The sequence below is a fragment of the Protobothrops mucrosquamatus genome, unplaced genomic scaffold (genome assembly GCF_001527695.2).
Source record: "Protobothrops mucrosquamatus isolate PMUCROS unplaced genomic scaffold, P.Mucros_1.0 scaffold_92, whole genome shotgun sequence".
In the NCBI taxonomy this organism is placed as follows: Eukaryota; Metazoa; Chordata; class Lepidosauria; order Squamata; family Viperidae; genus Protobothrops; species Protobothrops mucrosquamatus.
Window position 1 is genome coordinate 44,807 of NW_015386168.1, and position 24,238 is coordinate 69,044.

Here is a 24,238-nt window from a genome sequence, read left to right on the forward strand (position 1 = left end):
TCCTCTAATTCAGTGTAAGGCAGCTTCCTGTGTTGGTTGACTTCATATCCTCTAATGCTGTTTCCGAGAGTCGGACTTGAATGTTTCAGTTGCTTTAGAACTTCTTGTGAACTTGGAGGTCATAAATGACAATGAAGCAGTGGAACAATATCTTAAATACAATATAGAAAGATGGCCAAATTGACTAGTTTAATTAAAGAAAAGCATATATCCAGTTTTGTTTCTACTCAGTAACTGCTTCTAGGCTTTGTGCTCAGGGAGGAAAAAATAAATAAAATGGGATTTCTGGTTAGATATGCTTGTTATTATGGAAATGGCTAGTATATATTAAGCATGTAAAAGTAAAAAAAAACGAGGCTATGTTTGATTATTTTTATTCTACTGAGCTGGAAAAAGTTGGAACTTAATGCTTTTTTTCCCTTCTTTTTTTCCCCTGACCCCACACTTCTCTTTCCCCTTCTTTTCAGTTCCCCCCACTACTCTATTATCTTGTTTTCGTTTGTATTTTATGTTATGATAATTTTAATAAAATTATATATTTAAAAGGAAGAAAGACGGGAATATAGAAAAATGGTGAATAATGGCATATCATTAATAAGCCCATAATTTCATGCAATACAATTATTACATGTATATCTGAGTGAATTTTATCCATTCACCAAATGAAACAAAAAAAAAAACATGTTCTGTTTTCTTGTGTAGCGAACAGGAGCCCAGTATTAAATCAGCATTCGTCTTCATACGCAATATAATATGGAGGTTCAATGAACAATGGAATCTCCCATTAACAAGGGTTCCCCTAATCTTTATTAGACTGCTTTGTGTGAATCAGGTTATGCTGGAATTACAGGACCTAACATTTTCAGCTATTGTTTATTGGGGTTCTGAGAGGTGTCCTACCACAACTGGGGAGTGACAGCTTGAAGAAGGCCGTCATAGGCTGTTTTTCTTTAAAGCAGAGTTACAGGTATCCCCCAAAAGAATCAGCTTTTTTGTTATTATTTTCTTAATTATGTAAGGCTTGTTTTTTTGCTGTTTATTGGGATACAATGCAAAAGATCTTGTTAAGAAATATCTAGCGTTTGGGACCATCTTTCAAATTCTTATGCGTGTTTTCTATGTTTTCTTTCTAATCTAGAAGGTAAAATACCTTCTTATCCACACTGAATCTTTTATTGATAGCTAACTGAGAAGAATTGAAATCCATGCTTTTGGTGCGATATTCTATTTAAAGTGACTTTGGTTGTCCAAGTGTTTGCAATATAGTTTATTTAGCACAGTGGTTCTCAACCTTTTTAATGCCGCGACCCCCAACCGGTCGTAAGTCGAGGACTAAACTGGTTGTAAGTCGAGGACTAAACCGGTCGTAAGTCGAGGACTAAACTGGTCGTAAGTCGAGGACTACCCAACCGGTCTTAAGTCGAGGACTTTCCCTGCCCGGGAGCGCCGCGCATGCGTGGTTCCGCCCCCTGCGCCGGCCAAGGCATAGCTGGCAAGCGGCAGAGACGGAGCAGGCCAACCACCAGCTGGCCCAGCTCAAGGGAGGTAAGGCACCCGCCGGAAAAGGGGAAAAAAATGGCGGACAGCCTTGCTTGGCGACCCCCGTGAAATGGTCGATCGACCCCAAATGGGGTCACGACCCATAGGTTGAGAACCGCTGATTTAGCAGGTAGTGGAGACAGTGACACCGTTTTAATGTCATGATTTTACAGTTGGTACATTTTTGAAGAGACAATTGTTTGGTAGCAGGTGACTGCCACCTTAAATATGGCTTCCAATCTCCTCAGGTTTCAGCAGGCTCCACGGTGCAGTTTGTGAAGGAAGACTTCTCCTTGACAGCAAAGAGAGAAGAGAAACCCCTTCCTCAAGGAAATAAGCATCTGTTAGAGTGGGCTGAAAAGGAATATGGAGCAGTAACGTCCTTCACTGAATTTAAAATATCCAGGAATGTTTACATAAAAGTGGGTGAAGGTAAGTCCGTTGAAGCTTATATGACTGCTAATAAGAAATGGGGTTTAATTAATGTTTGTCTTCAATTTTACCCGAGGGACATTCCTTGGCTCCCCTGAGATAAGAAAATCACTCCAAAAGTTGTTTCCTTTGTACCCTTGTCATTGCCACAGGGGGAAAGCAGTATATTAAAAAGGGTCAAGTTACACAGAATGTTAGCTGGGGACATCTGGGTGAATTTTGACTTTCAAAGGGTGTCATTTGATACCCCCCCAGAAGTAGCAATTGAGAGATAAGAGGTTAAAAGAAGGAGGGCTGTAACACACTCTGACAATTTGTCTCTAATCCTGGTGCTTGTCAAACTAATGTTTGAATAACTGGGTGCTGATCAGAAAGGTTTTCTGACTGTAATTTAAAGTTTTACATGTTAGTAATATTTTATTCATTTTTATCCCACCTTTATTAGTTTTATAAATAACTCAAGGCAGTAAACATAACTTAATGTTTTTTCCTCATATTTTCCCCACAACAATCATCCTGTGAGGTGGATTGAGCTGAGAGTGCCTAGGGCAGGACTAGAGCTCACCATCTCCTGGTTACTAGCCTGGTGCCTGAACCCCCAGACCAAACTGGCATAAAACCTGTTTTTTACTGGAATGCTATATGATGCACTGATTACATCTCAAAATAATTTGCTCTTTGGCAGTGCAGGGAAATACCGAAATATGACACAATATTTTATTGCTCACTATTTTCCTTGGAAGTAAAGAACTCAATTCATTTTGGGATGCTAACATGGAGGGATGGATGCTCTAATTTTGTGCACTTAAACTGGAATCTAATAAATCCAGTCCCCTGCCATTTATATTACCAGTATTTTTAATAGATCTTTTGGCTATTTACATTGCAAGCATGGGTTACAGTTATAATCAGGACATCAGAAAGCAACATAAAGGGTTCTGACTGCCATCTTTTGAGATTCCAGTTTATAGCAATTGAGACGGCCAACTTTTGTGTCTGATTTTTCTAGCCTTAAGCAATCCATATCTAGAGTATTGAAAATGTGATGTGAATGTTAGGCTTCTGTCTTAATTCTAATTGTCGTGCTATAATTTATNTCCTCTAATTCAGTGTAAGGCAGCTTCCTGTGTTGGTTGACTTCATATCCTCTAATGCTGTTTCCGAGAGTCGGACTTGAATGTTTCAGTTGCTTTAGAACTTCTTGTGAACTTGGAGGTCATAAATGACAATGAAGCAGTGGAACAATATCTTAAATACAATATAGAAAGATGGCCAAATTGACTAGTTTAATTAAAGCAAAGCATATATCCAGTTTTGTTTCTACTCAGTAACTGCTTCTAGGCTTTGTGATCAGGGAAGAAAAAATAAATAAAATGGGATTTCTGGTTAGATATGCTTGTTATTATGGAAATGGCTAGTATATATTAAGCATGTAAAAGTAAAAAAAAACGAGGCTATGTTTGATTATTTTTATTCTACTGAGCTGGAAAAAGTTGGAACTTAATGCTTTTTTTCCCTTCTTTTTTTCCCCTGACCCCACACATCTCTTTCCCCTTCTTTTCTGTTCCCCCCACTACTCTATTATCTTGTTTTCGTTTGCATTTTATGTTATGATAATTTTAATAAAATTATATATTTAAAAGGAAGAAAGACAGGAATATAAAAAAATGGTGAATAATGGCATATCATTAATAAGCCCATAATTTCATGCAATACAATTATTACATGTATATCTGAGTGAATTTTATCCATTCACCAAATGAAACAGAAAAAAAAACCATGTTCTGTTTTCTTGTGTAGCGAACAGGAGTCCAGTATTAAATCAGCATTCGTCTTCATATGCAATATAATATGGAGGTTCAATGAACAATGGAATCTCCCATTAACAAGGGTTCCCCTAATCTTTATTAGACTGCTTTGTGTGAATCAGGTTATGCTGGAATTACAGGACCTAACATTTTCAGGTATTGTTTATTGGGGTTCTGAGAGGTGTCCTACCACAACTGGGGAGTGACAGCTTGAAGAAGGCCGTCATAGGCTGTTTTTCTTTAGAGTTACAGGTATCCCCCAAAAGAATCAGCTTTTTTGTTATTATTTTCTTAATTATGTAAGGCTTGTTTTTTTGCTATTTATTGGGATACAATGCAAAAGATCTTGTTACGAAATATCTAGCGTTTGGGGCCATCTTTCAAATTCTTATGTGTGTTTTCTATGTTTTCTTTCTAGAAGGTAAAATACCTTCTTATCCACACTGAATCTTTCATTGATAGCTAACTGAGAAGAATTGAAATCCATGCTTTTGGTGCGATATTCTATTTAAAGTGACTTTGGTTGTCCAAGTGTTTGAATATAGTTTATTTAGCACAGTGGTTCTCAACCTTTTTAATGCCGTGACCCCCAACCGGTCGTAAGTCGAGGACTAAACCGGTCGTAAGTTGAGGACTAAACCGGTCGCAAGTCGAGGACTTTCCCTGCCCGGGAGCACCGCACATGGGTGGTTCCGCCCCCTGCGCCGGCCGAGGTGTAGCTGGCAAGTGGCAGAGACGGAGCAGGCCGACCACCAGCTGGCCCAGCTCAAGGGAGGTAAGGCATCCGCCGGAAAAGGGGGAAAAATGGTGGACAGCCTTGCTTGGCGACCCCCGTGAAATGGTCGATCGACCCCAAATGGGGTCACGACCCATAGGTTGAGAACCGCTGATTTAGCAGGTAGTGGAGACAGTGACACTGTTTTAATGTCATGATTTTACAGTTGGTACGTTTTTGAAGAGACAATTGTTTGGTAGCGGGTGACTGCCACCTTAAATATGGCTTCCAATTTCCTCAGGTTTCAGCAGGCTCCACGGTGCAGTTTGTGAAGGAAGACTTCTCCTTGACAGCAAAGAGAGAAGAGAAACCCCTTCCTCAAGGAAATAAGCATCTGTTAGAGTGGGCTGAAAAGGAATATGGAGCAGTAACGTCCTTCACTGAATTTAAAATATCCAGGAATGTTTACATAAAAGTGGGTGAAGGTAAGTCCGTTGAAGCTTATATGACTGTTAATAAGAAATGGGGTTTAATTAATGTTTGTCTCCAATTTTACCCGAGGGACATTCCTTGGCTCCCCTGAGATAAGAAAATCACACCAAAAGTTGTTTCCTTTGTACCCTTGTCATTGCCACAGGGGGAAAGCAGTGTATTAAAAAGGATCAAGTTAAACAGAATGTTAGCTGGGGACATCTGGGTGAATTTTGACTTTCAAAGGGTTTCATTTGATACCCCCCAGAAGTAGCAATTGAGAGATAAGAGGTTAAAAGAAGGAGGGCTGTAAAATAAGGCTTGCCACACTCTGACAATTTGTCTCTAATCCTGGTGCTTGTCAAACTAATGTTTGAATAACTGGGTGCTGATCAGAAAGGTTTTCTGACGAATTTAAAGTTTTACATGTTAGTAATATTTTATTCATTTTTATCCCACCTTTATTAGTTTTATAAATAACTCAAGGCAGTAAACATAACTTAATTTTTTCCTCCTCATATTTCCCCACAACAATCATCCTGTGAGGTGGATTGAGCTGAGAGTGCCTAGGGCAGGACTAGAGCTCACCATCTCCTGGTTACTAGCCTGGTGCCTGAACCCCCAGACCAAACTGGCATAAAACCTGTTTTTTACTGGAATGCTATATGATGCACTGACTACCCCCCCAGATCCGGGTGATTCCGGATCTCCTTACTTTCCGCCGCGCCCTCAAGACATGGCTTTTCCAGCAAGCGGACCTGACCTAGGGAGGATTTTAGGTAGGGATGATTTTAAGAAAATTTTAATTGACACACAGCTTCGAATATTTGGCTTTTAATTTGGTTTTATGGGGGTTTTTTGTTCTTTGATGTATTTTGTTTGTCTGTTTTAATATNGGTCATGTTGGATAGGAATATCAAGATAACACCTAATTAATAAAAAAGCATGATATTGCTTTCCCCATTTGTAAGCAAAGTTGTTGACACACACTCACACATAAATAATAAGATCCAGGACACACTTTTTCAGTTCAGATCAAAAAGTTGGCAACATCCAAAGGAGGTAAGAGTTATTTGTCAGTTGTTCTTTTCTTTTCCTGGAATCAGCCCTTTTCTTAGCAATTGTTGCTCCAGGCAACCACATATCCCAAACCGATGTTTTGCTGTTATTGTTCATTTGCTGGCAATGTTTATGTGAGTGGCATAATGAAGTAGAGGACAGGTGAAGGTTGTTGGCACTGATTTTCTTGTAAAGGAAAAATAAGATATACAAAAGCTGAAGACCAACAACTGAACAGTAATTTTCATCCTTTATGTAGTGGAAGAATAATCGTTGTGTATAAGACATTGGAAAAATTTATAAAAAAATATCAGAAATTAATATGTTGTCCCCATTAGTTTATCTGTTGAGGAATTGTTTTTCCATGAATTCAGCATTGCTATAAAGTTGCTATAGAGATCCTTACTACCTGCCTGGGAACAACTGTGGCCTAAGGACTACTGTATCCATGCACAACAGGGCTAGACATATAGCACAAAAAAACAACTACTGCTATAATATCTACTAGTTCATAGTAATAGTAGTAAATAAATAAATCTAAATTCATTAATAAAATAGTGACCAGCAGGTAAATAAGTATATATTCCCTGAGAACCTTGTATAGAGCATCTAACGTTCCCCGATGACAAAAAGATCTTGTAAGATTGTAGAATGCAGTCTTATTCTGAGCCATGCCATTTATCTGCTATTAGCATCTACCCAGATTCCAAACTTTTCTTCTCCACTGACAATAATCACTGAATTCTTGACAAGCCATCTCTTTTATATCAAATTTACAGACATATACTTCAGAATATACACGGCTTTCACAACTTTTCATTTGCACGAGCATTATAGCAAAACAGCAGCTATAATATTTGTTTTATACTCCCTGGATTCACAACTTCGGCAGGAAGAGCAAATTAAAATCATTTGTATAGCTCCATCTGATGCACCAAATTAGCTATTCCTGAATCAGGAAGCTTTGTAAATAATCACCCTTTGTTGTCATTTCAGGTTTGCAACTCATGCTACCTTGAATATCATACTAGAATGCAGTAGCCTGATTAGTAATAGTTTAAGTCTAATTTGTCTGTTCTATCGTGGTACAATGAAAGCTGCACAGGTTGCCAAGTAGGCTTCTGGTTACAGTTCAATATGTTGGTCATTACTTTTATAGCCTTTGTGTCTTAGGAACTCAGTATGTATCAGACTCCTCCTTCTAGTGGTATCTGCTTATCTGGTAAGATGTAGAAGAGGCAGCTTACTATGTGTCCCAACCCCAAGGAAGTGTTGTCATCAGGGACCTGGTGGTGAGCCTTCTCCCTCTTTCCTCTGGAAGAAGTTATCTACATAGATGAGATTGACTGAAACCCTGGTAGTGTTTCAGAAAGCTGTCAGGACCTGGGTTACCCTGGAGGGCCTTAGTGGATGGTTAAACAGAGGAAGTGCCACCAGCAGTTGACGAAGGGGAGATGGCTGTCATTATTCATTGTCTTGTTTACTGCTTCCTGTAAAGGGGGCTTTACATTACTTGGGGTATTTTTTTCAGTTGGAGTAGCTTATCAGCCCAATTATATCATATGCAGTAGATGTAGATATGAAATGAAAACTGTGTCTCCTCTCACCCTAAGCTGGACTACCGACAAACACTCTTTTTAATTGAGAATTAGATAGAGAAAAATGAATAAGTTGAACTAGGGCCTTATTACTAAAAATAGCAGTTGAAGCTATCTTTTGCTGAGGTTTTTGCTTGCACATAGGAGTAACTGCTGAAAGCAGATACAGACAGACACATATACAAAAGGCGGCTGGTGCTTCCTAACTACACAGATAACATTAAAGTAATAAGACACCAGAACAGTGTGGTGCACATACCCAGCCACCCACTCACCCACTTTTCCACTAACTACCTGCAAAATAAAACATAGCAAACATAAAGCCCACCCACTCATATGCACATTAATTTCTCCATAGTAATAGTGTTGTTGTTGTTGTTTTTTAAAAAATCTCTAATTTACAAGTTCTGTTAGTAGACAAACTTGCATAATCTCTATTCAATGCTTTCCATTCCTCCATCAACTGCCCCAACCTAATTCAGTAGCATCAAGGATGTAACTGGTTGTGGGGGGGCCATACACTCTGGAAAAGCAAGCCATACACAAGGGACAAAACAACTACCCAATCTCAGACTCCGAAAGCAAAGGTAGCCTTTGAGATACGACCCACAATTGAGCCCAAAATTTCTGTTGTTAAGTGAGACATTTGTTAAGTGAGTTTTGCCCATTTTGCAACCTCTCTTGCCACAGTGGTTAAGTGAATCGCTGCAGTTGTTAAGTTAGTAACACGGTTGTTAAGTGAATCTAGCTTCCCCATTGTCAGAAGGTTGGAAAAGTGATCACGTGATCCCGGGACACTGCAGATGTCATGTATATGAGTCATTCGTCAAGCTTCTAAATTTTGATTACGTGACCACGAGGGGATGCCGCACTGGTCACAAGCGTGAAAGACGGTCGTAAGTCGCTTTTTTTCTGTGCTGTTGTAACTTCGAATGGTCGCAAAAGGAACTGTTGTAAGTCGAGGACTACCTGTACTCAAGATGATGCCGCAGTGGTTAGAATGTAGTATTGCAGGCTAACTCTGCCTACAACCTGGAGTTCGATCCTGACGGAGTTTGAGAGGGCCGCAAAGCTCTATGATGCAGTATATAAGTCTTAAGTGCTCTTTGCTAGTGCTATTGCAATGCCACGCCCAACAGCAAATTGTGCTCTAAGGCTAAAACAAAACGCAGCATCTGTATCTTTTATTTTAAGTGCCAAGCACTATAACCAGCTTAGCAGAGTTTCACCTAACCAGCTTAGCAGAGCTGAAGAACAAAACAAAACAAAGATATGTGACAAACTTCATGAACTCTTATACAACTCTCAGAGAATCTCTGGGTGGAAGGCTAAGACTGGGAAGTCACAAAACCACCTTGGGGGAGCATAATGTCGAAGCAATTTGGTTTTGTTGCCATGAAATCTACCTGGGTATGTCCACATAGACCAGAAGTCTAGTTCAGCTCAAAGGACTCCTGTCCTTTACCTCCAGTGTTGGTAATTTACTATTGCACTATGATTGTCCCCTGTAGCTGAATTCATCCAAACAGCATATGATTTAAGGTGATACCCACACGATGAAAGCAGCTGTCCCATTTTTGACTTATTTATCTGCTGGTGCCGATGACTGAAACATGAGGACGCTCCAGAAACACACAGTTGAAAATACAAAATCTCCTATAGTGTTTCACATTGAAACGCGTGGTGATAACTCTCAGAGAACTGGTTGGAAAGCCACCTGCCCATTTAAAGAACTTGCATTACTCGTACCGAGCATCAATTTTGCACGTGTGCCCTTTTGACTACATTAATCTGAGCGCAAGCTGGACATCTTCAGGATCACTTTCCACGGTCTGGATGGGAGGAGTTGGCAGAATCTCTGCAGCTTTGAGATCCCATCTGGCAGGATACTTAGCAGATGTTTGGGGAGTGCTCTGTCGGGCTCCACGAATAGATTTACTTTCTCATGGCTGACACAGAAGGATCCTCCAGAGAGGAAGGCGAAGGGACACTAAAACTGAGTCAGGATGGAAAAGATTTAAAAAATAAATAAAAAATAAAACTGCCAGTCTCAATCCCTTCATACCCGTCTTTGGTAGGATCAGATGTGAATCACCGCATAGACAGTTCGAGCTGCCAGATCTCAAGTTGGATATTGGAAAATTAGGACGGGATTAAAAAAAAAGTCAACCCAAGCAATCAAAAGGCTGGAGAAATTCCTCTCTAGGAAAAGTTTACAACATTTGTGGCATTTAGTTTATTTAAAAGGACAAGGAAAGGAAAACGATACTGCCGTTCCCATTTCTATTTATTTTTTGTAAAAAGCGCCATCTGCTTTTCATGAAAATCATAATGATTCCAAAGCAGGATATAAAGCAGTGATCCTAATTAGATATGATGTGGAGGGAAGTCTATTGAGATTAGGTTTCTCTCTCCCTTTTATAATACAAGTAGTCCTCGATTTACAACAGTTCGTTTAGTGACCGTTCAAAGTTACAACAGCACTGAAAAAAGTGACTTACGACCATTTTTCACACTTAGGACCATTGCAGCATCCCCATGGTCACTTGATCAAAATTCAGTCCTTTGGCAACTGACTTGTATTTATGACGGTTGCAGTGTCCCGGGGGATCATGTGATCACCTTTTGTGACATCCTGACAAGCAAAGTCAATGGGGAAGCCACATTCACTTAACAGCCGGGTTACTAACTTAATAAATGCAGTGATTCACTTAACAACTGTGGCAAGAAAGGTCGTAAAGTGGGGCAAAATTCACTCAACAACTATCTTGCTTAGCAGCAGAAATTCCGGGCTTAATTGCGGTCGTAAGTCAAGGACTACTGGTATTGGAAGTTGTTTTAAAAGCCAATGAACAGTGAGATATTCATGACATGTTTTGTTTTAATCAACAATATACAAAAATGGAGAAGGGGGGGAAAAGAAAAGTAATAATAAAAAATAACAAAAGTAAACAAGAAAGGAAAGCAAAGAAAAAAAGAAAACATCCAGAACGTATCTTCCATATAGGGAATCAGTCACCTTAATTTCTAAACATATAATTAAACCTTGAGTACATGAATTAATTTGTTACACAGATCAAGAGCTAGTTCATAACCAGAAAATGAATATATAGTTCCAAGATTATAAATCTAGGGTTGCTTTGTCCTTCGAACATTGAACAGTGAATACAATCTTTGCATGTATTCTTTGTGTGGGATTGCATTTGGGGATATTTGTCTGTTGTGTTTTTGCACGTGTGTTGTTATAAATAACTTGTGAAGTGGAGTTCTCGTTTTCGAAGAAAGTGTTCCATAGGTAGCAGTGGTGATGCTGAAAGGTCAAAAGTTGTGCATCTGAGATAAGTCATCCTATGTGTGCATTATGTGTAACTATTACAAAAATATGGCACTCGCTCTGTGATTGTAAGCCTGAGTTAAAGCAAATTTGGAAACAATGGTGAATATGGAAACTTGTTTTTCATTAAAGATTTCTCAGTCTTTAACCATTCTTTGGCACCAAAGCTTTGCTCGAGATTTGAAATGGTGTGAGAAATTGTATCCATTACTCTGATACCTGATGTGCATATTTAAGCTAGATTGAGCTTTGCTATTCTTTACCCTTGATTATGAATTCTGTAATCTAAGAACTTCGGATCGGCACATTAATTGTTGAATTATAACTCCGTTAACAAAAATGTACTATAAGCATAAGAAAAGGCTTGAATAATATGAACTGCAGAGATGGAAAAATGCTAAAAATCAGATTGCTCTCCAGGCCTCTTAACTCTGTACTTACTATGTGAGTTTTAGAAGCTTTTCTTAGACTTGAACAAATAAAATCAAATAGAAAATGGAAGGAAATTTTTGACCTTCAGCACATGAGATTTCTTGAATGTCAGGTAGTGGTATAAATTACCACATTTTGGTATGACTTAAAGTTGATTAAATTTGTAAAAAAACATAGAAAAAGGAAAAATACAGTTCTGAACACAAAAGAATATCGTATTTAGTTTTGTTTTGTTTTAAATAGTGTTTCTAGTGCTGATTGTCATTAAAACATTGTGGGTGCAATGTCTTGGAAATCCATGATGTTCCGAATATCTTGACTGACGAGAGAGAGAACTAAAGAAGGCAGAAATTTGAAGAAATTATTCAAAACAGAAAAACTTCCAGAATAATTTAGATTAAAAGAATGAATGTACTTTTCCTATTTTATTAAGTTTCTAGTGGCTTGGCATCACTGCAAATGTAATCTATTTAATTGCATTTGATAATCTCAGGTAATTAAAACCAATGTCTGAAATAATTTATCTTTTTCTCTTTTTTTTAGTTCAATTTTTTCCTACAACATGCAATATAGAAAAGAACTTTATTTCTTTGAACTACCTTGCCGGATACCTACAACCAAAGACAGCAGAGGGATGCATTGTCTCTAGTGTGGCACATGATAGAGAAGTTCATATAATTGAACTTATTGCACCTGATTCAAACAGGTAATAGTTTTAAATCAAATTATATTTCTCCAGAGTGGGAAGGAACTGATTTTCAGCTCTATAGCAGTTTTAAAGGCACCAAGCCTCATATTGTAAAAGAAGTATAAAAAGTATAAAAAGAACAAAATATTCAAGTTGAGACTAGATTTTGTAGACATTTGATACAAATTCGTAAAAGGGAATCGGGATAAAACCAACCACTTTATAATTAGAACTGATATATTGATGTTTTAAAGTCATAAATTCAACCTCTTCGACCTAACATTTCAAACAAGGGACAAATCTAATGAAGCAAATCAAATTAGATGTGATATTTTCTCTTTAAATGATGGTTTCGATGCCAAGTTATAATAAGCACAGAATTCAGCGGATTGGAGGTCTGGCTTAAACATCATGTAGCACACAATAATTGGACATAAGCTTAAAAATTGTTTGAAGTCCTCTTTGCTTCCAAATTCTATGATGGTTAGGATTGTATGTTGGGCACTATCTTTTCATTATAAGAAACTGTCATAGGAGGTGACAATAAGGTTGATATTGTAGGGAAAGGAATGGCAGAACCTGAGGACAGAGTTAAAGGAGGGATCAACCTAGACTCCCTACACATAAGGGAACATAAGGGGACCAACCCCCCCCCCTTGAATTCTGTTGCCCCTTATCTGACTCCAAGCAGATGCTATTAGTTGAGAATATTCCCGTGCAAAGACATGAGTAGCACTAAATCAGCACTAAATTGGACCTTCACCTGGGCCTGACAGGAATCTGTTTAATTCTGAACTCAGAAAAACTCAGGACATGATTCCTACTAAGTGGGAAACGACTGGGAAATGGGGAAAATTAAACTAGAAAGTTGATTAAACATCGTGGGAGAAGGTAATACAGAGACCACATATGCATTTTTGTTAAGAAAATTGTCCACCAAGACTTGAATAGTTTTATGGGGCTGGCATAAGGAGACAGAGTATAGTAGTCCATGAGTTAAAGGGGCATAATATAACGTAAAGGGGTTGAGAAGAGGGAATAGGGTTCACAGTTGGGAGTTGGAGAGCATGAAATTGGCTATTGATTTAAAACAGGCAACAATATCTTTGACAACAAAGCTAGCGTATCTCTGTGTCGTTTAAAATATGAAGTAAAGCTACGAAGCTTTACTTCAGTAATTCTGCGTAGGTAGAAGTTGCTTCTAAAATCCAGCAAGCAGATGGAACTCCTCAGTCTATTTTGCTGTTTGCCAAACTCTGGTTTGAAGAGACAGCAAAGGGACTTTTGCTTCGTACCAGAGGGAACGGAGGTATAAAAATCTGCATTTAAAACTCCTGATGCAAACGGAGATAACTCTTTTGTGCAGATGTGAAAAGCCAGCTCTAAGTGGTTTTCTTGAACCAACACCAAAGCAGAGAAAATGTGCACTCTTTAAATGGGAAAGACAAGCTTTTGAGCAGCGTTATTAGCGTAAAGAAGTATGCTGTTTCCATTGTTATTTAAAATTGTTCTAGCAAGTGTGGCGGAACAGTCTGTTTTGCACATGCTTGGACGTCTGGGATAACCTCCAGTGTTTTAATCTACTGGCCAGACACTGGGAACATGATGGATTGGAAGAAGGTTGAGAGCAGAAATTTTCTGGCGTGCTGGCTGACTCTGCTTTGCTTTTCCATATCCAGTGCTTTCCAGGTGGATATCATCATTGACATCAGACCATCTCAGCCAGACACCACACTTGTCAGGGATCTTGTACTTATTCTCAAGTGCAGAAAGTCTGTCAACTGGGTCATCAAATCACATGACGTGCAGGGAAGATTGGAAGCCATCGTAAGTAAATACTACCCTGCTTTGTGGCCTGGAGGAGGCATTGGGGTTGTTAACAGCTCATGCCTTGTTGTGAACAAGGAAAGGCCTGATAACAGATGGCTGACTAAATGTCTCGCCCTCTTTTGCTAATGTTGTTGGTGCTTTAGTTTTCTCCTAACTAACAAGCAGCCTGCTACCATGAGGCAAGGGGAGGGGAATGATGGCCCTTTTATGACTTGTGGACTTCAACTCACAGAATTCCTGGTGGCTCAGGAATTCTGGGAGTTGAAGTACATGAGTCATAAAAGGGCCATCATCCCCTACTGCTGATGTAAGGGATGGATCAACTTTCATTTCTGAAAGCCTTTATAAAGCTCAGGGATGCAGTGCATCCTATTCTGCGCACCTGTTGAATTTGAACCTTTTTTTAAGCCCTTCATTCAACAAAAATCAAGTGGTTAAATCACAATTATTATTATTATTTAAATATTAAGAGCAATTGAAAGGGGAAGGGTCCCATATATGCAAAGTTCCTGTGTTGTTCCACTCACAGTTCTAAAAGCTGAAGGGATTCAGCGACTATCACATTCCTTCTGTTCCCAAGAATGCATTCATAAATGAAACCATCTATCCTCTATCTGTCTGTCTTGTCAGTTTAATTTATATGGCTGCTCATGTCACAAATGTGATTCTGGGAGGCATACGATAAAACCAATAATTGCACAGAGCAGTGCTCGCCAGTGGTCAGTTACACAGTATTGCTAAATATGGGATATTTCTCACTGACAAGAACTCCAGTTTAGACAGTGTTAGTTATCAGCATTTGGCATTTTGGGGCAGGTGCTGGGATCTCATTACATAATGTTAGAATCTCCTATTGTTAGGGTAAAAATGTGGCATTCTGAGCAGCTTTGCGCAACTGGATGTAACTGGCCTTTTCATTTCTCACAGCTACCTTTTGGGGGCCTTGTGAAAAATGAAAACAGTTGCTAGAAATACAGCAGCTAGGCCCATCAGAGGACACCAAGGCAGCCTAAACCGTAGAGCCCACCTTGTTTACATAGCATTTTTGTGATAGGTTTGCGGCTCAAGAAAATCAGATTTCTACAACTGCACGAGGATGTTGTAAGTTGGACCACATCGTGCTAGAAGGTGTGATTACATCTTTAGACTCGGATGTATGTTTAAAATCAATAACACTTTGACGGGCTTTTGCTGAGGTGAATGGCAAAGAGAAAGCACTTGCTGAATTGGGAAGGGCGACCTGCAATTTAAGATTGCTTGGAAGAGAGAAAAGATGTTTGGTGAGAAAATGAAAGGAGAAAGAAAAATATCAGAAAGGGGAAATGAGCGCCCTACAGAGGGGATAGGGGTCTGATATGCCCTCTGGCTTTGGATTCCCTCTGTGCTTTAGTCCTGCTGACTATGATTCCTCAGCAGAGTATCTCTGAGAAAATGCTGTCTAGAATAAAAAGATTGCCCATCTGTAAGGGAAAAAATAAATGGGAACAGAGCTATTCAGTTCAATAACTGGAAAATGCAAGGCAATGGTAAGCTTAGAGATAGATCAGTTCTCTTCCTAAAGCATTTCTATCCCTGCTGCACGTTGAATCAAGGGACATTGTACTCAAAATGGGGCCTATTCTTATTTTACTATCTTCAATACTATATGTATTTCCTTTTAAGTACGATTTCTGAGTATCCATTTTCCAACTGTTGTTTAAATGCAACATTTGCTAAAGTGGTCCGGTTTGGGGATTCTTGGAAGCTTTTTGCAAACAGTTAGGGGAACTTGGATGATGTAAATATAGTGTTTTATTTTTATTGCACACTTTAATATATTGCTATAAGTGTGTTCATTGCCCTAGTGAAAAATATTTTTTTTCAAAGACTTAAAGATTACTTGGAGATGATCTTCAGTTTTACAGATGGTCCCCTGATTCTCCAAACATTCTGACATCAAAAATTACAATTTAATTCAAATCTTGCTGCCCGATAGGGGCAGGCAGTAGATGAGAGAGGTTTTCATACCCTGCCAATCATTAGTAATGAGTTATAAGCCATAAGAATCATTACACTGTCTTTTCTGTCCTTTCTCCTACTGGTTCGAAATTCTGAGAATTTGAACTTCAAATGTACTTAGCATCAGGTTGAATAAAGTTGTCACAGTGTGTATTTCCTCTCAATTATCCCTTGGCATGGAGGATCTCATTCTGTTTGCTAAGTGCAGTTAGGGTCCAAAGCACTATTTTGTGTGATCAAACCCATAGAGCCATTTTATATGTTGTGGTTATCAATAGAAGAATCTCATGAAGCGATGAGGTTCTGTCATGTGGATATTCCTCAGTTAAAATTGTTTGAACTTATCTTACAGATTACCCACCAATTTTTGTTCCTTTTGATAAAATTCCTCGTGTGGACAAGAAAACATTGATTGCTTCTGATTGAATGGCACAAAATGAATGAGTGAGTGAGTGAATGAATGAATGCAAAGTTTGATCTGAAGTGATAGTTAACTAAACCTTTCAAAACTAAAAAAAATAAGTTTTCTAAGAAAAAATAGCTTTGTCCAAGGCTAAAGTTTTTATTTTCTGTTTTATAGACATCAAATGGGGTTGGCTTTGGAAAAGAAACGGAACGCTCTATGGCAATGAGTAAAACTATAGTGTTTGATATGCCTTCCTCTCATGAGAATTTAATTGCCTGGGCATATGAGCATGGCTACTACCCAGTTACTACTTATACAAAAGCACCCCTTGCTAATAAGTTTCACCTACAGCTCATGGATGCAGGTAAGGAAGAACATCAGATGATTCTCAGCTTTGTACTTTATTTTTCAAATGTTCTGTTTTCCTGAGTTAAGGTTGCTGAGGGAATTCATACTTTTATATTTTGCATAACTTACCAAGGCAGTTTTTATCCCTCCAAGAACAAGGAACTAAAAGGGATCTAGATTTTCAGGAAGGAAACAACACTGGGCAGGTTGAAAGAATGGAGAGGATTATATCTTCTTTTGCACATGCCCTGCCAAATGAGATACCTTCATTGTTGTTTCCTGTGAAGAAAGAGAAGTATCAGATCCTAACTGTACATAACATAATTAGCAAATTAAATAGCATTCTTAACATAATGTCCGTTTCATGCATCCTGCTAAGTCAGCATTTGTTATAACCATTTATTATAACCATGATTGGTTGAGAAAGCCAGGAACAAGCCAAAGCCAGTTTTGCTGATAAGACATATTGGGTAAATTCTTAGGATTTTTCTCTTTGTTACTTCTGCCAGGAACAACAAGAGCTAAGTTGAGTTAAAGACAAATTTAGGAATAAGCCAGTGTTGAAAACCCATCTATTCCATGCGGCCGGCCTGGCGTAGTTTTGATTGGGCTTTGCTAGGGGTTTTATATGGGGTATTTTAGAGCAGGCTTTTTATTCAACATTTATTGTGATTTTTATTATTGCCTGTTCACTGCCCTGAGTCCCGTAAGGGAGATAGGGCGGTATATAAATTTAAATAATAAATAATAATAAATAAATAATACTCATTCAAACATAATAAGTCATGGTTAAAGCAAGGTGGAAATCATAAACCATCAAATATTGAATTGAAAAATAGGTCAAAGAAACTATTTCTTGGGAAGGCAAAGAAAAAATAATATCATGGTTTAACATGCTGTGTAAACTAACCAATGCATGACTCTAGTTATGAATAAGTTGAATGGAATTACTATTTGTAATTTCTCTCTTTCTGTAGAAGAAATGAACGATGAAGAAGACGATTTCCTTCCACCAGAGCTGAAGGAACTGCTGCATGGCATTAAAGCCCCACGTTTGAACGAAGACATGCATTTTGGTTTTCTTCATGAGAAGAACCAAGGCTCCTTGCCATCAACCGACACTGTTGACCCAATCATGGCCAGTCGTGGTTTTGAACAGCTTCTTCCAAAAGACCCAGAGCCAGAAGAAGTGCAGGGTAGCGTTGATGTTGCCATGTCTGTGATATGTAATGATACATCCATGATGGTAGCTGTAGCAAAAGACTCGCTGGAGGTTAGTATGGTGTTTTAATTTCATTTCAAAATAAATTATTTTGGATTCTGGTTAGTCAGATGCATACTGGTGCAAGACCGGTATCCTCACTGCTGCTTTGTATCATTTCGGGTTCCTCTTGCTTGTTCTGATGAATACGGTTCTGCTGAACCTCAAAGCAAAAGCAGAAGATGTTCTTCTCATCAGCTCAGCAAACGTCATGTGACCTAAGGGGCCATTAGTGTTCCATTTGGCTCTAAAAAGTAGTGACACTCAGCTGAGTCCACAGGCTCAGCAGTGCAGCTTTTGTTCAGGTAGGATGCAAAGCCTAGTTAAGAGAATAAAGTCACAGTCTTGAGATAGTAGAATGCACCGTGTCGTTTCAAATAACTCAGGGGTCTTCAAACTTGGCAACTTTAAGACTTGTGGACTTCAACTCCCAGAATTCCTCAGCCAGCCCTGGCTGGCTGAGGAATTCTGGGAGTTGAAGTCCACAAGTCTTAAAGTTGCCAGGTTTGGAGACCCCTGAAATAACTGATCAGTTTTTGCAAATCTCTCCATTTAAAAGTCCATTGATACAGAAATCCCACAGACAGGAAATGAAAAAGTTTACTGCCTTCCTCCCTTCTATGATAGCTTTTATACATGTAAAGAAGCTTCGTCTTGTTTCCTCAAAAACGGATGGGAACTTCAAAAATCCCATTTCTCTACAGTGTTGTATGCCGAAATGTTCAAGTCTACTTTGCATTCTCATGATCTTCATTTCTTCATTCTACTGAATGGGGTAGACCAGTGATGGCGAACCTTTTAGAGACCGAGTGCCCAAACTGCAACCCAAAACCCACTTATGTGTTGTTGGGTGCCGGGTGGACGTGGCCCATTGGGTGGGTGTGGCCCATTGGGTGGGCATGGCTGCAGTGGTAACGGCAGACTGGGTGGGACTAAAAAGTTCAATCAATCAATTCCAACTTTGCAAGATCTTTTTTTCCCCGCGAGAAGTTGAAATTGATTGATTGAACTTTTTTTTTTTGCACACAGTGGTGGAGGCCTAAAGCGAAAAGGTTTTATAAAACCCAGCTGAAGGCTTAGGACTGGGACGATGGCGCATGTGCCTGCTGGTTTCCTACTTCATTCATTGTGACAGCACAAATAATCGTACAATAGATTTCTAATACAGAGTGTCTCGATGTGAGAGAAAATGCTTGGTGCTAGTTGTTGTTTTTTATCACTGCCCTTTGCAGTTCTGATCAGTGGCTCAGGTATAACCTTCTAGCTTTTTTTGTTTCCTTTTAGGCTAGCGGTTTCGTTGGGACTCAGCTCTCTCTGCTGGATCCGAGCTGCAGAGCTAAAACAAACAGGACCCATTTCATTCTGGAGTCATCTTTGCAAGATTGTGGGACCCGACAGATTCCCTATCCTTTGGATAACATTGTCTATCTCAACTCTGTGAGTCTCTTATCTCCTAGAAAAATACTGAAATGGAACCCCAAATCTCTCTTTCTGCTCCTCAGTTCTTAGAAGACATTGGGAGGAACAGCAGAGATTGTTTCTGAGTTGTTTCTCTGATACAAAGCTACTGAAATCTGCTCCACATCTTTTTCCAGATTTATAGCTAAAAACACTGAAAGGCAAAATATGTGAGAGGGGAGGAATATTTCCTAGTTGCTTTTTAGTCCACAGGTTACCATTATAATATCTTTCATCAGATGCATATGGTACCATATCTAATGTTGATTTCTAATAAGAGATGGTGGGATGACACCATTCGTCAAAGACACATCTATGAAATAAAATTTGCCACCCTTTTGATTGTCTGAATTTTTGCATATCTTTGTCCCTGAAAATTACAAGAACTTCATGTGGGTCCTATTGACTTATAGAGAGGATCTGATCTTGTGTCTATTATTTTTGAAGTAAAGTCATTTAACATGCAGCAAAAATGTGGCAGGATCTGAAATGGTTATGCTAGAAGACCCTCAAATGTTTCTGAAGCAGCTTGACATGGAGGAATGGGCCAAAATTCCCACAGAGCAATGTAAAAGACTGATCACCAAGAACTGAAACTGTTTGGTTGCAGTTATAACAACTAAAATGGTGCAACTAATTAAGGAATCTACAAAATTTGGGTTTTCTTTCTAGCACTTTGCCAATTGGGTGACTTCGTTTAGGACATATATGAAGCAAGGGTGAAACTTTAATATTAGTTTGTCACACAGATTCTATTTCAACAGAGAATATATATCTGATAACGTTCAGTGGCAAAGGTATGCAAAAATCTGAACAAGGATAAGTATTTTTAATAGAACTGTATGATATCTCTTTCAGTTACTCATCATTATTGGATTGGGGCGAGAGTATATGGATAATTGCAGTTATTTTTCAGTAGTAGCTGCAAGCACGAACTTATTTAGAAGTAAACCAAATACAGTAACTTGGCAATTCCAAAATAAGTCATATTTTAAGTTAAAGCATATTGAATATGCTTTTGGGGGGGTTTCCTGGTGTATGCTAGTTATGTTAAATATATTTTCAATATTAATGTATATCCAGTGCTGGAAATTTGAATCCAGGGTTGAAATGGATTTTTCCAAGTGTATAAACAGCTATGCAAGTTATTTTGCCCATGTAAGATTTTTTTCTCTTCAGTCTGATTCAGCATTTTCACTGTGACTTGGGTGGATGTTAGCCAGTTCAGGTAAACAAGCACAGCTATTGGCTTTTGTAATTTCAGCACATGGTGACAATTTTGGCAAATGAAGAAAACTTGTTGTCCAACTCAAATATAGCTAAGGCAACCTGATCACACATAGCCTTATCCAATATATATATTTAAAAAGACCATTTAAAATCCTTTATTGGCTAGAGCTTTTGGCATTTGATCTAGAGATGTACCCAACAAAAACTATCGATCAACAGGCTGTGGAAAAATACATCTGGATCTCAACTCAGCAGTTGGACTCCTATCTTTAAACGTTAAATTGATCTCAAAAGCACAGATTTTTCTTAGTACTCAGACCAATTTCTAACTCACTGAAACTAGCAGTGAATTATGAAGCAAATGCCTGAAAAAGCTCAGAAATACATTTTGCATGTCAACCATCTGTCATGTGAGCAAACAAAGGTAGAACTGAATTGAAGAAATACTGCATCATCAGGAAATCCAGAAGAATATGTAGGAAACATTTGTGTATGAAAAGCACAAATGAGTAATGCGCTCAATAGGGGAGTTATTTTGGGAAAGGGTTTTTATTTTGTTGTTTTTAAAAAAGCATAGTTGGGAGTAGCAAAAACTTAATGGGTATAGCAGGGAGACGATAATACAAAGTAAAAGAAGAAGAAAACTCACTATTATTGTGTGTTCTTCAAATAAAGAAATACTGAAGTAGTATAAAGTTAAAGCTCTTTGCCTACTGAATACTGTGATGATTATTAAAAAAGTAGGATATATGCAAGTCCAGTTCAATGACCCATTACCTTTTTGAAATGCAGTATATGATATAGTTTTACCAGAAGGAGAAGTAAAACTGCTGGTATAGTCATTTATGTGCCAATACTCAGATGGCTTTTTAAAACCAATATGTTACTTCTATTACACTCCAGGTTTGGAAGCCTAACAATAAGCCTATTTTTACCATGATGCAAATAGATAAATTGACCGACTGGGAAGATATGGGGGTGGAATTGAAGGGTTTAGATCCTGGGGTATCTCTTTGTAATGGTAATATTCAGTAACTTCCTACAAGATGAATGTTCAGCATCATTTAGAAACTTGCCATTCTGTACATACCGTACTTCCTCTTTTTATTGTCTACTGAAAAGAATAGGAATCATTCAGCATTCATTTACCTTTGACCAACTCCTGACAAATTCTGTGCAAATTAACAATCACAGTTTAAATAAACCGTAATCCAGAGGCCCCCAACCTTTTGGGCACCAGGGACCGGTTCCATGGAGAGAGGTTTTTCCGTGGACTGGAGAATGCGTGGTTTTGTGTGCTGCCTGCATCGCAAGGATGGGGCTTTGCTTGTTTGTGTGGACTGGTTGCTGGCATGCCGTGGACTGGTACCGGTCCACGGACTGGGGGTTGGGGACCCCTGCTGTAATCAACTGCAAAATTTAAGGTAAATGGTTCTTAAGCTATCCTGCTGACCAGAGCATACGGGTCGTCCACAACTTATGACCACAATTGAGCCCCAAATTACTGTTGCTAAGTGAGACATTTGTTAAGTGAATTTTGCCCCGTTTTACAACCTTTCTTGTCACACTTGTTAAATGAATCGCTGCGGATGTTAAGTTAGTAACACGGTTGTTAAGTGAATCTGGCTTCCCCATTGATTTTGCTTGTTAGAAGGTCACGAAAGGTGACCCCAGAACACTGCAACCATCATAAATATGAGTTGGTTGCCACCAAGGGTCTGAATTTTGATCACATGACCCTTTGGCATACCACAACGGTCGTAAGTGTGAAAATTGGTCACAAGTCACTTTTTTCAGTACTGTTGCAGCTTCAAACATTTACTAAATGAACTGTTGTAAGCCGAGGACTACCTGTATAGCCGTTTGTATAGGCTTCTTCTGTTTGCATGCTGTACACAAACCGAAACAAGGGGTCCCCGATTTGTGAACTTCATATCCTGAAACTGCCTAGCCAGCGTATCCCCCGGAAGGAGCTAAAATTTGGGAAAGCAGAGGGTATTTCCTATGAATGTGGTTATTGTCTTGATCTAACATTTCAAACAATGGTTGCATGGAAAAATAGGATAAGCTTAAAACGGCAGATAACAGATCTACTACTATTAGATCGTCCCCATAACCAATTTTTCCTTGCACCTTTCTTATCAAGGAGACAAGCGAGATGGGACCAGAACCCAGAACAGCTTTGACAGTTGTTGGTTTTTTCCCTTTCTCCATTTGGTTAAAGATTGTTATCCAGGTGTCACCATCATCTGAAGCTAGTGGTTGGCTAGTTGATTATGAAGACATGGAATCAGGGGATAATGGTTTTCCTGGGGACACCGATGAATCAGACATCACCTTTTTCAGCCGGCCTGTCATTGTTGTGGTATGTATTGATTATCCATCATTTGGCTTGAGAATTCAGAAGACTGATAATGATCATTTCTTAGCACTTTGAGTTTTTTAAAGTATTTGATAAACAACATTTATGATACACGGACTGCTTGAAAGCCAGACACGTTTCTGTGCACCTGTGAATTATATATCTTTTATTGATTCAGGAACCAGAGTACTAACTTTCTCCTTCCAATCCCAAAACAATATCAGTTTTTCATGCTGTTAAGTTGTGAATAGTCTCTGTGTTTTCCCAATGAACCTTTTCTTTCCAAATAGGCTTTTTTTTTTTTTGGTTTTAAGAAAAGCTTCCCTTCAGCCAATATTTTTGGGTTTCCTCATTTATCCCATCTCCCAATCTGTTCTTTGTTCAAAATGATAAATTCGCCCCAAACATTTATTTTTGTTCAGTTGTCTGTATTTAAGAGTATATGTCTCTCTTGCCATAAATTTAGTGAAGAAGATTTAAATTGCTGCCTTAATAAGGTCAGAGAGCGTTGTTTGATTGTGTGTATTCATAAGGACTTTATGGTATCGCTCATGAAAGAGTTAGACAGGAAAATAAGATAAAAAGAAAACATCATTCTGAACCAAAGCAAAGGAGAGATAAGTCAATTTTAAAGAAAGCTTGATTTTTCTCCCTTTCAAAAATGTTTGTGAATCAGTCATACTTGAAATATGTTTGTGATGGGAGTGTTGATGTGTGTCTGGGTCTTTATGGAGACATTGTCTGACTGGATGGAACTAGGCCACCAAAGCTCTCAAATATTTTAGATCTAACCCAAGTCTCAAAACATTAAAAAATAAAATGGCAGAAGACCACGCTTCTGAAATATCGTCTTTTGGCAACAGGACTGTAAGGTTTTCTAAGGCTATAAAAATGTAATTGGGAGTCCACATGGAGTCCACAACTGTTCTTGCCTTTCCTTATATGTTTTTCTATCTTCTTAAATTAATTTATCTTCTTGTCTTTGGACTAGTTCAATTGCACATTCCATCAACCGAGAGATCCAAGGGTTTCCAAGTTCTGGCCCCCTGAAATACATGTTGGCAATGCCACTTTTGGAATGGAACTCTACGAGACGGAGCTTTTTCGTACCCCAGTTCAAGGATTCTTCTCTGTGGCAGACAACAGCCACATTTTTGTCGAGGTAATTGACTCGAGCAGAAATAGGAATCAATGAAATGTTTTTCAGGAACATGGTAGCTGAGAAGAGGCTGTTCTTGTATATCCTAAGCTGGCCTGGTTCAATTGCCT

The 24,238-nt window shown here is 38.7% G+C and overlaps 1 protein-coding gene across 1 annotated transcript in view; it reads left to right on the forward strand.

Moving 5' to 3' along the window:
• TGFBR3 (transforming growth factor beta receptor 3) overlaps nucleotides 1-24,238 on the forward strand; it is a gene marked incomplete at its 5' end in the record, with an annotated part of 85,451 nt that overhangs the window by 40,774 nt on the left and 20,439 nt on the right. Inside the window, 8 exon segments of the mRNA XM_029283919.1 lie at nucleotides 1,788-1,971; nucleotides 11,932-12,100; nucleotides 13,756-13,903; nucleotides 16,485-16,674; nucleotides 17,636-17,931; nucleotides 19,204-19,356; nucleotides 22,832-22,972; nucleotides 23,961-24,131. Of these exon segments, the coding sequence (XP_029139752.1) occupies nucleotides 1,788-1,971; nucleotides 11,932-12,100; nucleotides 13,756-13,903; nucleotides 16,485-16,674; nucleotides 17,636-17,931; nucleotides 19,204-19,356; nucleotides 22,832-22,972; nucleotides 23,961-24,131 (1,452 nt within the window).